This window comes from Ciona intestinalis, chromosome 1 (genome assembly GCF_000224145.3).
Source record: "Ciona intestinalis chromosome 1, KH, whole genome shotgun sequence".
NCBI lineage: Eukaryota > Metazoa > Chordata > Ascidiacea > Phlebobranchia > Cionidae > Ciona > Ciona intestinalis.
Genome location: NC_020166.2, coordinates 7,397,774 through 7,414,881, shown reverse-complemented (window position 1 = coordinate 7,414,881; position 17,108 = coordinate 7,397,774). Strand labels below are relative to the sequence as shown.

Below are 17,108 nucleotides of genomic sequence, written 5' to 3'. Positions count from 1 at the left end.
ACACATTAGCTATTTAAATTTATTAAAAACATATAAAAAATCGCAGCAAACCACAGACCCACCTGATAAACAATCTTGTTCACAAACACAAAAACTTCCGAGTCCAAAGTATAGACTACTATATTTTCCAAATTACTTTATCTTTTTATACGCAACTAATTTAATCCATCATCTGCGTAGCAAGAAGAAGACGGATTACTTGTCAGTGTCACGCAGCGTGCATTGCAATGCTACAAAAATATCTTCAACGTTTGATTGCGTCATTAATGAACCGCGTTATATCTCTTAGTGTATAAGCTGAATGTTTAACACAATGAATGCGGACATTCGGTACACCGCTGGCTATTAGTACATGTGTGAAGAATGGTCGGAAATAAATATGTTGCAATAAGTGCTTGTTCTTATCTGACCGAAATTGTTTGATTACCAGCAGGCACTATTAATACTAGCGCCATCGTTTGTCTGATTCACAGATACATTACGCATAATAGGAAAGCGTGTAAATACGGGTACATCACGTATTCTATAATGTATGACTTGGCGTATTATATATACCTACACTAACGTTTATTCAGTTTCGTATATAATATATACGTATATACTATGGGGTGAAAGGACACCGTTTCCTTCCATTTTCTTGTCTCATTTGGTAGTGATCAGGGCACATTCAGAGAAATATAAAACCGTATCCTCACGACTCCCATTGACCGTTGTTGATTGTTTAAAACACGGTCAGGGTAATTGGCTTTTATGTACTAAAGGTGTACCGTCTGTCCCTACCCCACTATATTAGCGATTCACTTAGAAGAATAGGATAAACCGAATGGAAAATTTGTGGAAATATAAAGACTAGCAACTTCGACGTAAAATCATGTGAGCAACTTAATGTATATTACGTAAATGCGAAACATTGCGTGAAACGCGATTGCGTCAGAACGTAAATGTATTCATAGCCCCGATACACATGACCATTACCTCATTCTAGCCAGTTTATAATTGGTTACGCAAGCGTAGCTTGTCAGATACAAACAACCAAATTAATCTGATCGTGTGACAAGACGTCACGTTATATACAGCGGCTCACAAAAACCAAACACTTTAACAGCTGGTGATTCCCCAACTCCCAACTCACAGTTCCGTAACATATAGTAGGATGGGGAAAGATGGAACAGGTTTTTATTCTTTTTACTCTTCCCGTTTGATATAGCAAATAAAGAGTATTTCCACGTATATATAAGGTAGCCCGCGATTTTGAAAGAAAGTTGTTAATTGTTCGAAACACGGCCATCAGCAAAGATGGAATTCGGTGGTAATTGTACCCCATCTTACTCCTAAGTATTATAGCAAGGTGGGGGAAAATGGGACACCGTTAGCACAGAATCTACAAATATCCTGATAGTGTTTTAAACTATTAACAACGGTATACGGGAGGCGTAAGGATACGGTTAACATCTCCCACCACCCTACCATACATATTTCTTCACATAAAATCTTCTGATCTATTCTATATATAAATCGTTTAAACTTACGTTTTAAAAAAAAAAAAAATTGATTTTGATTTCATTATGGTTAGATTGTACCATAGGTTTATTTTAGTATTAAGTAGAAAATATATTTATTTAGAAAAACTAAAGTCCTGTGAAAGTCGATAACTACTTTTTCTGTTAGACTTATACCGCGACTATGGTTCTAACGCGCACCTTCATCAGAAATTATAAAGCTACAAACTTATAATCATAAAACATCTACTATGCAAAGGACCCTGGATATTTCGTTTGTCCGACTCTGCTTGTTTGTCTATATACAGATCTCGAATCACATTGTTTCCGCAGCCCCCGCCTTACACGACGTCATCGCGCTAAAATCATCAGACATATTACAATGACCGGTGTTCTGCTTGGCTAAAAAGAGTATTCGCTGACCCTTTGCATCAAAAATATGGCTAATCTTTTTTTCGGCTTAACTAAGGCAGGTAAAAAAAGACAATTTTCCGTTCGTCTCCTACGCAGCAATACAATTGTTTGTATATGTTCGTGTTCAATTGACTCCGCATCTACAGGCGTAAACAACTATAGGGAGGATATTACAATGACGTACGCCGCTTTAAAGCGTAGAAAGTAAATGCAATTTCCACTTAACTCTCTTAATATGAACAACATTACTGTTTTTGTTTGTTCTTTGACGTCGTTGCTATAACTGTTCTAGTATATACAATGAGTTGCAAAACTGATGTATTTAGTTTTCAAATTCGAACCTGTGTGTCGTGTGTCGCGCAATCAAAACAAAAAGCAAGTAAATACATCGAAGCGCACGTCACTGCCTGTTTTATTCTAGTATCAAAAAAGGAAACATGCAACTATTGCGCCAATAATGTTCTTACTGTGATGTTTTACGTAAACGGGTAAAGTCGTTTATTTTAGGCGACGCGTTTTGTGTATAGGATGGTTACGAAGCAACAAACGTGTAATTTGCTCTTGTGTTTTGTTGTGTTGCCACAATACCACAAGTCGCATCTTTATCTATATTGTCCTTATTTAATTGAATACGACACACATTCTGTCGCAATCAATTCTTATAAAACACATTTTTAGTACTACAATATAACTGGGGCTGGGAATTTACCATTCAAGTAAAACCTTAAAACAAATCTCAGAAAAAAAATTAAAATCAGCTAGGAGATAAACGCTATATGTAATAATTAAAAAAAATATATATAAAACTATATTTAAAAATAAATAAATATACTGTCGGGAAGACGACACATCTTTAGCACCAATACCCAAATATCCGGATGGTGTTTTTAACAATTTACAAGTCTATGAAAGTCGTGGCGCGGGGATATGGTTTAATAACTTTCGAATGTTCTTTGTTTACTATAAAATAAGAAGAGAAAATGGAACGAAAAAGTGTCCCATTTCCCCCCACACTACTATAACCTTGGTGTTCATAAACTCCGTGTATATTATTAATAACCAACTATACGACAGTGGTATACGCTTAGAGCAATTATAATGTAATGTCTGGACCATGTGCAAGCTTATTTGTTTCGCAAGTCCATTTGCAAGTAAAGAGTTTGAAAATCAGAAACCACCATTTTGCATTTCTAACCCCACTCAAGCGCTGTATGCTCTTTGTTTCGCACATCAGTACCCGCTGTTGTCGACTTCTCCTATAAGAGCCTATTTACGTATTCGTTATATTTAATGCTTTCTACAGAAAGTTTGTATTTCAGTAATTACGTATGTTATTATTCTTCGCGAATGCTCTGTACCGCTGCTTGTATGTTCTCACTAAGCAAGCTCGCTTTCAGGATATTCACAGCCGTTTCTGCCTCGTATAGGTCGGAATAATTAATTCTCTGAAACGATGACACACCTGGAAAGCCAACAAATAGTGCTGTAAAATGTGAATTATCATCTGTGCATGGATAGTAAATATTCTGATCAACTTTCTATGCATTACGTTATATCACTAATACGCACAACGCACACCGCGGCGCTTACAGAACCGCTCCCAAAATTAAAAGGAAACTATGGCAAGTTTGTCTCTCATTACAAGTCAAGAGGCTGCGGCAATACGACGTGCCTTCGAACTTTACGTGAAACGATTATAGTTGAATATAGTACTGATGTGGGGTAAGATGGAATAACGTTAGAATCTAAATCACATATTTCCTGATATTGTTTTGACCAATTAAAAACGCTCTTTTGAAGTATCGGTTCATTTTTATAATTTTGTAAATATATTTTGTTTACTTCTGAATGGAGGGGAAAAAGAACGAAAAATGTCCTATCTCACCCAACCCTACTATATTTCTCAGTATTCAATATTAATCCCAATGCTGTAGATCTATATATACCTGTTTCCATTTCGTCTGTTGAGTTTTGTTGGTCAGTCTCCTTCCAACGAATATAAGCGCTCCCAAAATTTGTCACTAAGTTGCTGGATTCTTCTGTTCGTTTTAAAGGCTCATCAGAATCGCTGCTGTTAGACCTATATACAGTAGGGTGGGGGAAGATGGGACACCTTTAGCACATAACATTTAAATGCCCTAATCGTGTTTTAAACAATCAACAACGGTCTATGGGAGTCGTGAGGATACGATTTTATAATTCTTTGAATGTTATTTGTTTACTACCTCGCGGGACGAGAAAATAGAATGAAAAGGTGTCCCATCTTTCCCCTCCCCACTGTATATATATATATTATACGGCATAAACAGGATAGTGCTGTTTTTAGTAACAGAACATTGTACAGTACAGTACAATCATATTATTCGTAATATGGTAGTTTCTATTGGCATGTAATACATTCCTTATAGGCGTGTGTGAGGAACACGAAATGAGACATATGTGTTATAATGTACGACTGGCACCGCACCGCGGGGATAAATACGTTGTTAACATTCGTTCGTATAATGCTGATAGAGTGTTTGGTAAGATGGTTCATGTTTTCTCTTTTCTCGTCCGATTTGGCATCATAAACAAAGAATATTCATACAGTGTTAATTGTTAATAGTTAAAAATGTATTCAAGAAATATACCGACTCTATCTCATTTTACCTTACAGTAATATATGGGCATGATTTTAACCAAGCTTATTCCAGCAATGACCCTTCGAAGTCCGATATTTATACTATGCGCAAGTTAAACTTGGTTAAAAAATAGTTTGAAATCGTATTATACAATATTCCATACACAATATGAGCCTTACAAAACCGCTATGTTAAAAAAATGAGTGGGAACACACAACAACGAACCAAAACAATTTCCCACACGTAGCCGTGAGTCAAGTAAACTGCATTTGGCCCCGAATCAAACTGTTTGTAAACATAATGGTAGTTTTGGTGATTCACTTTTTAGCGTAAATACCGGCCCTGTATGACCTTATGTGATACACAACGTACTATAGATGAAATGTTACTTTGCTGGAGTATATCTAAATGAACAAAGAACTGCTCCTTGCTATTTTGAAATAAACTACCTTGGCATTGCAACGAAGGATATGTGATTTTAGTTGTCGCGCGAAAAAATAAAACCGAAAGGTATTTTAAACATGATATTTATAAAATACGCCAATATGTAAAGCGTGACAGTTTGACTTAATATGCAACATATTTGAATGTAACGTTAGAAATTTTGGATATAAGATATCAGGCTGCACTATGTTACATTGTACATTAGCTAGCTTTATAACATCCAGATGATATTTTAAAATATTTTAGGATTTTAATCTGAGTAAAATATAGGTACTCGCCTTTTTTCGTCGGTATTGGGTTCACATGTTTCTTCTACGTCACTATCACTGACGTCATCAAACCATGACGACACGATGTCCCGTTTTTTCTTCTTGGGGTCGAAAAACCAACTTAGATCAGCGTTTTCCTCAGAAGATTTTGAAACTCGATTATGATGGCGAATGGGCTTTTTATTAATGATATCCTTCCGTAACCGAGAGTAACCTTTATTTTGTGGTCGGCAATTGCTGCAAAACGCATGGGCATTTGAAACTTTATGACAGTTTTTTAGGTTTTATTTTACATCTTACGCGCGGAGTGACTTTATTCGCTTGGAATTTAGTTTATGAGCATGATATTGTGTTTTTATTCGAGACTTATTACTCTTAACTTTAAACCGCAGAATGAGCAATTTTGCAAAACTACATTAAATGAGCTTCGCATAGCATAAATGCATAGCATAATTTAATAGATTACGTTCTGCTTTTCGCATCTGATGCGTTCCGCTGTGGCTCAAAGAAGGACAGCGGCACAGCTCTGACGTGCGACCACATTGGTATCGATATGCATTTGTTTAGTGGGTGACATCTTCGCTGTGATGGTGAGACAACATGAGATGGAATATCTGGAAAAGGTGTTTAAACATCGAACAGTTTTACTGACATGTCTGCTGCACTTTAACACTGTAAGTGATAATTGTGGAACGATCATGTTAACCAATCCTGAACCGATGATTTGTACAAACAATAGGGAACGTTTATTCTCAGGTTTTATATTTTTACGTCCTGAGTATTTTACTCTACTCTAAATTTAACAGCGATTGCTCGGACGACAAAGACTGTGCATGCCAGCCGACATAAAATCGTTGTAATACCTCACCTGTAAAATACCGCACGTATTTTGTTGGGCTTGTATTTGTCGTTTGTTGCTGAACAACCCAGTGTGGCTGCCCTTGTACATAGATGGGCGGTCTGCTGAGGAAATATATCATTTCGTTGATTTAGCATATTCGGTTATGTTACGTTTAATTAATTTGCGTGTAATTTATAAATCAGCACTTTACAGGCGTCGTGTTTTCCATGTACTGTGGTATTAAAGTGAACTTTGGGTATTTATCCTCGTATGCCGGAACAAGATTATCCTCGTATGCCGGAGCAAGATCAAGTGTGTAGCTTTGTGAGTAACTGTTTCTTTATTTCAGTATGGCTGACTATTTAGTCACCTATAGTGCTCTCTGTGCTGGACATACGACCACAATAGTGGCAGCATCGGCCACCGAACCCGGTGTCTACTAGTTCGTTGCGAGCGCTTGACCGCTGGGCCAAGTGAGAGGGCAATGGCCAATATAGGTTCGAAAACTAACAGTTTTGCATTGGCTTTGAACCATTGTTAAATACCTTCTGTCACATTGTTGTTGCTGCATTCTGTTCGGAACGATTGTTACCAATGATTGGTTTGTGCTTTGTGGGACATATCTCGTGAAAACATATTTCTGGTGATTCGGATACTGGGGAAAATGAGAAAATCTTATAATAATATATATAGTGAGTATATGCAAGATGGGACATGTTTCTATTCTCTTTTCTTGTTCGAAAATTTTCTTTATCGTTCGAAAAAATTAACGAATATCAACAGCATTATTACAAAACGTACAAAAATTAAAGAGGAAAGGATAGGTACTAGTTTTTTATATGCAGCCTTTGTATATAACGTTACTCACTGAGGTTAGGATACCACATGATAAGTTATAAAAACTTTATATTTTACCTGCTGTGACATTGCTTTTTAAGCTTCAAATATTCCAATATCTTGAGAGGAGACAGTCTATTAACATTTTCCGTGATATGTATTTAAATTATCAAATTAACCCAAATTTGAATTGTGCTGTAATGTGACGTCACAAAGTGCCATGTGACGTAGTTCACAAGGTTCGCCTTCGTTTGTTTAAAACCGAAAAAAAAAATTACGTTGGTTTATTTACAACGCTAATTGCGGGTGTCGGTTTTAAAGTACCACAGTTAAAGCTGAATAAAAATACACTGTGCAACCTATCCAACGAAGAAATCTAAAGAAAAGCGAAATAGCACAACAAATACCATATGTATCGCAATATGCTCTAAATGGGGCAAATTATTTCACGTGTATTTTGCCGATTCTGTTTAAATAGGATTGCTCTTTTTCCTTTATTTTGGTTTTCAGTTCAGTTTTGGCCGGCAAAATCATTTCTTTTGTTACTCTCTCGATGATTCCTCGCAACTCAGAGGTCGACACAGTCTTAACTACGTCATTTCCGCTTGCTTCCATGGCGTCCATCACTGCACCGATCAAATTATCTGCAGTTGCATCGTCTGTCTCTTCGTCATCCGTTAATTTCTGCAGCAGCAACGTAAAAAAGGTGTTAAAAGCGAAGGTGTTAAAAGCGAATTTACTTGCATTATCCTCGGTTGCTTAAAAACGATAGTCGTTATAACACGAGTGTTCTGTTTTATACACCTCGTGTCAGCTTACGAGTTACCAAGTATGTTACTTTGTGGACAATTATTGTCCCATGTAGAACTACCATGTATCAGTATCTTTCTTTTATGGCAATCGCATGGCATACAAATACACCTCATGCCCACTGTCGAACTACAATTTAAATGACGACATACTTCTGACTCTTTTTTTATCAAGTGTTCTTCATACATCTCCAAAGGCATTCCTTCTTCTAACGGAACAGGATATGGACTGTTCAACACGGGACAGGTTTCCAACATCATCTATAATGAATTAAACAGTAAGGTGGTTAAGTCGTGTCTGTTATGATCTTTTTCTATATTTTAAATATGGCTAATTCGTTTAGTGTTACTGCATTGGCCACACAATAGTTGAAAAACAATTTAAGTAAAAGTGTAAAAGTTAAACGCCTTGGTAATAATTCATGTCATGATTGGTAATGTATTTGTGTTTAGTATTAAGGTGGTTACATATATATCCCAGTAGTCAACATGGAGTCTTTGCCCAGTGGTCACAGCGCTTTATGGTTTAAACAACTTTCAACCCAATTAACGTTGATTTTTGCACGAAATTTATTAAACAACCATACATATGCTGGTGTATATAACTTGGATGTTTTGATTTAATATAACTTTTTTTATCTTTGCGTTGCCGAAATACTACAATCGTTATAACACGGTTGTTCTGTTTCATTATACCCTTTTAGGTATTGTAATCGGACAAAATCCTACCACTTATTTCTTAGTACAGAACTATAAAACCACAAGGCACATTAAAACTGCAGCCACTAACATCTGTTCCGATAATTAGTTCATCCTGCTGTTGATAGTAAAGGTATTGGTACAAAGAATAATGCTGAAAGATTGTAGATATGAGATACTTTATGATGAGTTTAGAATGTTCAAGTTTAAAAAAGTAGAGAGGTATTGGTACGAGGTCAGGGTTGTCTGAACCAACACCAGAAAAACATTCCTTCATGTATTGGAAGTTACCGGCTTTGCTCATGTTACCTGTAATGTGTATGTATGAAGAAATGAATGAAATTTACTTTATACTCGCGTGGCAGGTAAACGACAGTCGTTATAACAGGGTTATTTATACACCTCGTGCCAGCTTACATGATACCATGTATGTTACTTTGTGATTGATTATTTTTTGTTTTTTTCGTTTTTTTTTATGCTGATAATTTTGGAAACCCATTAGTGGCCACTGGGTTGGAGTAATTGCCGTTAAGTGTCTTGCCCAAGGACACACATACGACCACAATGGTAGCAGCGATGAGCCTTGAACCCATTATTTCCGGGACATAAAAAGTTTCAATTTCATTCTTATGTATATAATTCAGCAGAATAAATAAGCACTTTAGCGTCTGCTTTGATTTAAATTCTTCTGAAAATGAATATGTTAGCGGATTAATAAAGAAATAACTAAAAATACCGCGTTGCCTTTTATATAAAGATATACCTTGGGCATAAAATATTTTCAATCTGATTTAAGCATGTTACTCAAACTGTTTATAGCAAAAGAAACAAACAAAGTTTACTTTTCACATTTTCCAAGATATGATGCAGTAAAGTAATGAAACCACTGAGTTGCCTTTCATCGAAACCTTGTTCCTTAGCCCAGTGATATGAAATAACAAACACATCAAGCTGGCAAGCTTCCCGTAGTTCTAGACTGTGGTGGTCAAATTTTAAAACAATGCCCATTTTTCTGCAATAGGAAATAAATGCAGTATGTCATGTTTATGTCAAGTAAAAAGAGTTAAATGCAGATGAGTTCTGTTTTAGTAGATTCGTGCAATGGTTAATTTTAATTGGTTATGGCTTTATTTAAGCTATATGTTACATTGTCACTTAAATAGTTTATGAAATGTTAATGCGATGACATTGACAGCATGTTCAGTGACAATGTTAACTTTTTTCCATGGCATGCATGACAATGCCATGTATAAATTAATATCTTAACCAAAACTTTAGACAGGTCTTTTAAAAAATAAAAAAATAAACCGTTAAAAAAGGGATGTTTGTAGTGGCTTCCATGAAGATACATTAGATACTTACTGCTCCAGTTCCTCAGGGGTCGGACATTGTGATAAACTTCGTATCTGGGATGGAAGGAGGAACTTCCAAGCAAACGAACCACTCGGTTCTTTGTCAATTGCTTCCTCATCCTAATGTGGGTAAGACAAATGTTAATTTCTTTTTTAATATATCGAGTAATCTTACATCCTCTTAGAAAGTAATCTTTTTAATCTAACATGGTAATGCTAATATACATATTAGCATTATATATATATATAACATATAATATAACGTAACCAGCACTAAATCGTACAAATAGTACTCTTAAAATACATATTTATATATTATTTTCCTAATAGCTTCAGTTTAATGTGTTTTTAAGGAGATTGAACATTAAAAAATTACCGAAATATCGACAAGCGGGTCGCTGCGCTGTGCTCTGCGTTTACCGCTGCTGCTAACAGCAGTCTTACCACTCATCGTAACTTTATCAATTAAATGACAACGTCTAACACTTTAAAAACTTGTTCTACATTGCCCTTTATTGACACAAAACAAATCACTTCAGAATTTCTCTTGTAAAGTGGGGAGTAAAAACAATAAACAGCGTGGGTTCTGCGTTGTTATGGCAATCGTTATGCTTGGACGAGTTTTCCGCTTGATTGCTACCGTTTGAAATAATTAAATATTTTGTTATAGCGGGGGTCCACATTTCTGAGACAAGCGTTCTTGTTTTTATAAAAACAACATATGTGTATACCTTATATTAATTAAAATAAAATATTGCACATGATGCTTGCCAAATTCTATTGTTTTTACTGGTCTAAAGGAGTTAAATATTCCACTTACCGGGTCAGCTTCTCTCTTTTTTCCCTAAACAAAAAATATTTACACATTTTCGCGTGAACCTCGATAATAGTTTCGGTCGTTAGTTTGAGGTAAATGTTCACACAAAACGTAGGTTTACTCAAAGTTAGTATATAGATCGGGTTTACTTACTGGTATACGTTTTGTTTAAAAGTTTACGGATTTGATTAAAAATATAAATTACAATTGTTCTACCAAATTCGATAATTAAAGAACGTCTTTTTAAATTCTAAATAGACTTCAATAGTACAATAAAAGCCAAAAACACACAAATTATTAATCAAGATTCTTAGTTAGCACTTACTCGTTTTTTTCCTTGGTTCGCCGGCAGCGGCAATGTTAGAAAATAATTTAAACTGTTAGAGCTAAACGAATCCCTCAAAGTTAATATTTTATATACAATTTGTTCTATAGATTCTAAATGACTTCAATATATACCTATAATGGTTAGACTTATTTATCAGCACTGTAAGAGAAACAGTCGTGTGTTCGAGTGGTTACAAAACTTTTCTATGCGATACAATTTTCTCATGTTACGTCTAATCGGTACATCAGTAACCCAAGTGTCATTTGATATCTTTCTGTGTAACATCATCAGCTTTAGACTGTGACTCTCTGACTGTATCTATAGTACCTGTTGCTAAAACAACACTTGTGTGGCTTTTATTTTACCTGGTAAACAACTGGGCTATCACTTTTTGACGCTAAGCTAAATTGAATAAAGTTATCATTTACCAAAATTTTGAAAAACATTTTTGAATGACTTTTATGATGTCATATACTACAAACAAATTATAGTATGATGTAAAAGTCAAATGACGTGTGGTACTGAAAGGCATAGATATATATATCTTCGAAGAAAAATAAACATGTGAATTATATACGACCCAGAAAGCTTAATATGAAACAGTATAACACATACTAAAGTTGTTCAATTTTCTGATAAGACGGCTATCCTTTAAAATTAAATGATATGCCAATTTTCGCCTAGTTTGATATTACGTCGCCCAAAAATAACAGCAACAAGAATAACTGTTCGACGAAAGTGGATCTATATGATCGGTTACGTGCTCAATAAACACGAGCATTTAACTGTCTCCTTTTTAAACATATAAATCGGTATTCTGTTGTACAAGCGTCTATACTCCAAATTGATTTTTAAAACATAAACTAGATTTTTTATATTTTGTTATTTTAAAATCTTTGTAAAACCAATGTATATAACTACTATATACATTGGTAAAACTAAGACGTGATGAACTTTATATCACGAAAGACTTGGAATTTCACTTTAACTTGCTTTAAATAAACGACATAGAAATAGCATTTCGATAATATATAAACACGTGATCTTGGTGTTATGGCGATATGAGCATCCGGGGAAGCAAATTCCACTTTCGCTAATTCCAATATCTCGATTTGTTTTGTTTGTTTGGAGAAGAAGAATTAGATTCCCGATCAGTGTTGACTGTTTTATCTGTATTGGTGAGGTGTTCGTTTTCGACCAGTTCCGCCTACTGAATAAACTTAACGTTTCACAAGTTGTTGACTAAATAGCGTATAAATAATTAATGTTTACTTACTCGTATAAATAGCTTAAGTGTGTTTTGGAATGTTAACGCGTACCTTAAAACCAGGCTAGTCACTGTGTGTGCCAAATAGAAAGATAAGTCACAGGTTATGCTAAATATACAATGACAGAATGTTAAATTTACTGCCTATAATACGCGGTTTCAGACGCCGTTAGTAACTTTACTAACTTATAACTAAAAATTATAGAATTCTATAATCGTATCATGCAATGACATTGATAACTGTAAAATATTTTAATGAACTTAGAATGAGGATTTTACTGAGTTTAAAGCGATTTTTTATTAATATTAACACAATTAACTGTATATATTGGAATATTCATATACATGGCAGGTTCACAAGCGATTGTTTTTACAAATTTTTGGTTATGCACCCCATACTTTGTCTCGTTCATGCCAATTAATTAAACAATAAAAATATGTATTAAATTAAGTAAGATTTCCTAATGTTGCTTGGAAATGTACATGATTTGCACACTGATTTTAGATGATAGCACGCGCTCGCCCAAAAAAAAAACGTCTTGCACGAGCGATGTCTCTTGAGAAACAAACTGCCATACTCTTTAGACTGGAATATGCTCATATTAGTGAATTAGTTCTTAAAAAATTATGCGTTGAAGTATGAAAATTTTTACACCGATTTCTAGATAAAGTGTAGCGTGTAGGGAAGAAATTGATATCAACCAACGTAAGTCCACTTAGGCTTGGCTTTCCCCTTCTATTGCCAAGTCCAGCTATGTTCGCATGCTGAGAAATAATCATCATGTTCCTTGCTGGTGTTCCAAAATAGCAGGATGAATGATAAAGAATTTTTCGACGAAGGGGGAAATATTCACAGTAGTTACAGGTATGTTAAAGTAAAACAAAACCAACATTTTTTCATTTTTAGTGCATTTCTTACGGGAAAAAAATGAAAAATACCTTTGATTGTGTTTAAACAAATAAGAGTCAATACGGTTCTATAATTCTTTGAATGTTTTTGTTTACTCTGAAATGGAACGAGTAATTAGAATTAAAAGGTGTCCCATCTTCCCCCACCCTACTATATATAAATTTCCCATCCGAGGTTTTATTTCACACAATGATACAATTTCAGCTATTACCAGACAAGGCTGAATACCAATCAGTCATAGTAATTCCACTAATACATTGTTGTTTCTCAGACTTTCGTACAATGTGATGGAATTATTCATTGAAACATTGACGGGGACTTGCTTCGAATTGCGAGTCTCACCATACGAAACAGTCATCGCTGTAAAAGCTAAAATTCAACGCCTGGAAGGTAAGATGTAGGGGTGTTAAACTGGATAATTTTTTGGATAAATTTGAGTTGTCCCCAAAGTTTGGGCAATTGTGGGAATTAAAAATAAAAACTGTGTACACACCGTTGATAGTTCTCTTTGCAATAAACTTTTTAGGTTCTAAAATCTGAGTAAATAATATACCTATATTATATTCATTGGCTAAAAATAAAACTTTTTTTGGTACAAAGTTTTTATTTTATACTGATACACCACATTTAGTGACTATCATGGTCATATTATCCATCCAATAATAAGTCTTGACTCCTGAACATATCCTATCTTGGTTGTGGTCACATCATATTATTTGTAAAAAATTGTAATCTTTGTTTTATTTTTAGGAATTCCTGTCTCCCAACAGTTTCTCATTTGGAAAAACGTAGAATTAGAAGATGAATGTTGCTTAAGAGATTACAAGTATATTATACATGTTTTTTGTTGTTTTAGATACTTATATATTTTTATGTCATTTTTGATACATATATTTGCCTATATGGTTTTTTATAAATTAGCAGTTTTGTTTCATTGGCGTACTGATACTTACTTTTTCTTTATGGTTTCCAATTTTAACTTTCATGGTTACTGGTTAGCAAAGAAAGTTTACTGCTCTCGTAAAATGCACAGAAATAGAACACAGAGACACAGCATAGTAAGTCAACGCTGTAAAATGTAAATTCTAGATAAAAGCCATTTCAATAAACCTCGTTTACCTTGAGGTTTCCTTCTCCAAACAGACTCGGTTACCTTCAACCTGTTCTATGTTTGAAGTTTAAAATTTGATCTCATACACTAGTTTACTACCTACTGCCTATCTTTACGATTTCACAGAATATCAGTTTTTTATGTTGTGTATTCTGCAATTCATGTGTTTCATATGCAATTACTTTTCATTTAGCATTACTGATGGTTGCACTTTAAAGTTGGTTCTTGCGATGAGAGGCGGTCCAATTAACACACGGAGAGGTAAGGAACTCATGTTTTATTTTCTTCACTGAACAATCTTCTTTTACATCAATTTTGTTTTCTATACATGATCCAAAAGATTTACAATAACTAAAATAAATGCATCAGTTGAGGCCCATTTTTGGTTTTGTAGTTTGTTCATATTTTGGCATTTCAAATTTAATTTCTTTATCTTGATTATTTTGCAATATATTTATTTAATGGAATAATTTAAGACTTTTTTCTTGTGATTTTAAGACCAAAAATACGAAGAATAATACATAGGGACATAGAGTTGGCTTTTTATATTTTACATTTACAAAGTTCCATACTCGTATTCCAAACAAGTCAATATGACATTCACTTTCACAATACAGTCATCTCAATGGAAGAGTCACGTGACCTTCCCGACCCTCTGGATAACCCCGAGGATTTATTCGATAAACCAACGACACCACATAGTGGTGGAAATGGCACAAAACAGGTGATTCATCTTATCGAGCTAGTCTGGGTTTTTGCATCTTTGTTAATTCTTTTAAATTTTATTTATATACAAGCTTTCAATTAGTAGGTCGAAATTTGCAACTTGTAATTCTTTGTTGTATTGTTTTTGCGTTTCTGTAATTCCTGTCTAAATTGTGGCACAAAATTGTAAATTTTAAACTAATCATTTGCGACCATAAACACAAAACTGCCAACATTAAAAAAGTTACAAAACTTTTGCGTTACAAATTAAGTACGGAAGTTGCTATTGTGATGTGAATAACTGAAGTGTTGCATCATATTTTCATATGATTTTGTAAACAATTCACATTTTGATTAATTACATTTTATGGCACAAATAATCAATGTGAGAATTTGTCTTAAACTCCTAACAAATGTTGGGATTTTCTGTGAAACGATAAAATAGACGCTGGTTTAGATTACCATTGTAATTGTGTAAATACAAGTGGTTACTTAGGTTTCTGTCAATAATCGCTCACAGCTTAATAAATAATAACAAAATAAAGTTGTTTTTAACCTGCCTGCAGTTTAAATCGATTTTATGCCTAAACCTTGGTGCAAAACCTGTACTGTCACCTATGTTTAAAAAAACTCCTGATTTGTCACCCATGAACCCCCTAACATTACCCCTATGCTGATACCTTTACATCACAAACATGTTTATGACATCACAGGTGACACTTCTTGTCTACCGAGATGGTGATCAGCTGAATTTCTTCCGCGTGGTGGATCGTGGTGATGGGACTTTAACTCCATTCTCTGAATCTCTAAGGTAGGAAATAATGAGTGGGGTGGCATAGTGGGGTATAGGCGCTAATTTTGAAAAGTCATTCTACCTATAAGATAAAAGTTTATGCTGACGAAATATGATATTGTTTTTCTTGTCACATTATTAGATTTTATTTGAGAAATAGACCAATCATTGCACTATCACCACTGTCTATACATACATATATATGTTGTTCACTGTCTATATGTTGATTTTAAGACATGTTTGTAGGATAGGCTATCAAAATATTTATGCATTTATACTGGGTACTCATGGCCATGGGTACTCTGATTTATTTTTGGGGTAATATATGCACACCTTGTAATGCCTACCCAGGCACCTATGAAGTGACCTATAAAATTTAAAAAAAAATGAATGTTTGGAGGCAACAAAGTTGAGAAAACAATTTAGTGACCTGTTTTGTTGGTTTTTGTTTTGGTAACAAAGAAGTTTTTTTGTGAGTTTAGATATTTTGTTACATATATGTAAGTATTTTGTAGGTTCTGATATTTTGGTAACAAAAGAGTATTTTTGTGGGTTCTTTATTTTATGGTGAGTCTTTTAATGATTTATATTTGATTTAACTGTAAAGCAACTTTCCATTAAGTATTTTATGTTGTGGAAAACCGGTTTAATATTCCCCCAGAACAAAGCAGGTGTGCAGATTATGTTTTGTTGCCTTTTAAAAAAAGTTTAATTTGTAAAACACTATGCATTCACCATATAGGAAAATGCGCCAATGCTCTATGAACATAAATCATGTCTTTAAATAGAAACAATTGTCAAAACAAGCTAAATTTGTAACCTGGAAGCTGTACAATTGGGAGTTAAAATAGATGTGATGTTTCAACATGTATTATTAATCTTGCAGCATTGAAATTGTTCAGGCTTTGTGAAAATATTATTTTACATTGTGGTTAGCACTAGCGTGGGATTTGGTTTCAATTTTCAACAATACTTTAAAAAATACTGTTTAACATTTTTTTATTTGTTCTATGCCTTGCATGTTTTTCACAATGAAAGCTTAAATAAAGAGAAATCTTTGGCAGAATTCATTTTGCTGAGCAAGCGTCTTCTGAGCTGAGTTTGTTTTGATTCAACTTTTGGTTGATCTAATATCTGACAAGGCGTGTCCATACTTGCCCATATTGTGTTGTCATTGTGGGTGGCACTAATGTGTGATCAGCAACTTGTGGTTTGCCTCAATTTTGTCACTTTAGCAGTTTTTTTCATTTATTTATTTTATTTTTTAGCAGTTTTATCAAGTTTCTTATATATTTTTAGCAATTTTTTCCATTTGTGTATTTTTTAGAAGTTCCATTTAAAAATTTTTATTTTTTTAAATATTTTCTTATTTATATACATTTAAATTTTGTA

General features: G+C 34.2%; 3 protein-coding genes and 1 long non-coding RNA gene across 5 annotated transcripts in view; 1 reads left to right on the top strand and 3 right to left on the bottom strand.

Annotated features, from left to right (window-relative positions):
• Positions 1-2,309: 2,309 nt before the first annotated feature.
• Positions 2,310-4,018, bottom strand: LOC113474504. Its single transcript, XR_003396165.1, has 3 exons — positions 3,860-4,018; positions 3,240-3,375; positions 2,310-3,179 (listed from the first exon to the last, which is right to left on the bottom strand). It is a non-coding gene; the product is annotated as an uncharacterized LOC113474504 (long non-coding RNA).
• A 1,210-nt stretch (positions 4,019-5,228) lies between these two features.
• LOC100186530 lies at positions 5,229-7,096 on the bottom strand. 2 transcript variants are annotated; one of them, XM_026835540.1, is made up of 5 exons: positions 7,004-7,096; positions 6,634-6,743; positions 6,116-6,210; positions 5,714-5,861; positions 5,229-5,484 (listed from the first exon to the last, which is right to left on the bottom strand). In XM_026835540.1, exons 1-5 carry the CDS (start codon positions 7,013-7,015, stop codon positions 5,229-5,231), a joined length of 621 nt encoding a protein of 206 aa, XP_026691341.1. In that variant the 5' UTR covers positions 7,016-7,096. The 2 variants fall into 2 exon arrangements, with proteins under 2 accessions (XP_026691341.1, XP_026691343.1); XM_026835542.1 differs by having other exon boundaries at positions 6,116-6,207.
• An 8-nt stretch (positions 7,097-7,104) lies between these two features.
• Positions 7,105-10,370, bottom strand: LOC100179412 (ciliary-associated calcium-binding coiled-coil protein 1-like). The gene is made up of 6 exons (XM_002126288.3): positions 10,162-10,370; positions 9,796-9,905; positions 9,276-9,445; positions 8,525-8,742; positions 7,888-7,995; positions 7,105-7,609 (listed from the first exon to the last, which is right to left on the bottom strand). Exons 1-6 carry the CDS (start codon positions 10,234-10,236, stop codon positions 7,367-7,369), a joined length of 924 nt encoding a protein of 307 aa, XP_002126324.1. The 5' UTR covers positions 10,237-10,370; the 3' UTR covers positions 7,105-7,366.
• A 2,496-nt stretch (positions 10,371-12,866) lies between these two features.
• The window catches only part of zf(an1)-3 (zinc finger (AN1-like)-3), a 14,199-nt gene continuing 9,957 nt past the window's right edge, over positions 12,867-17,108 (top strand). Inside the window, exons 1-6 of the mRNA XM_009864150.3 lie at positions 12,867-13,062; positions 13,379-13,497; positions 13,858-13,933; positions 14,412-14,479; positions 14,836-14,942; positions 15,637-15,734. Of these exons, the coding sequence (XP_009862452.1) occupies positions 13,010-13,062; positions 13,379-13,497; positions 13,858-13,933; positions 14,412-14,479; positions 14,836-14,942; positions 15,637-15,734 (521 nt within the window). The 5' untranslated portion in view covers positions 12,867-13,009. The remainder of the gene's footprint in view (positions 13,063-13,378; positions 13,498-13,857; positions 13,934-14,411; positions 14,480-14,835; positions 14,943-15,636; positions 15,735-17,108) is intronic.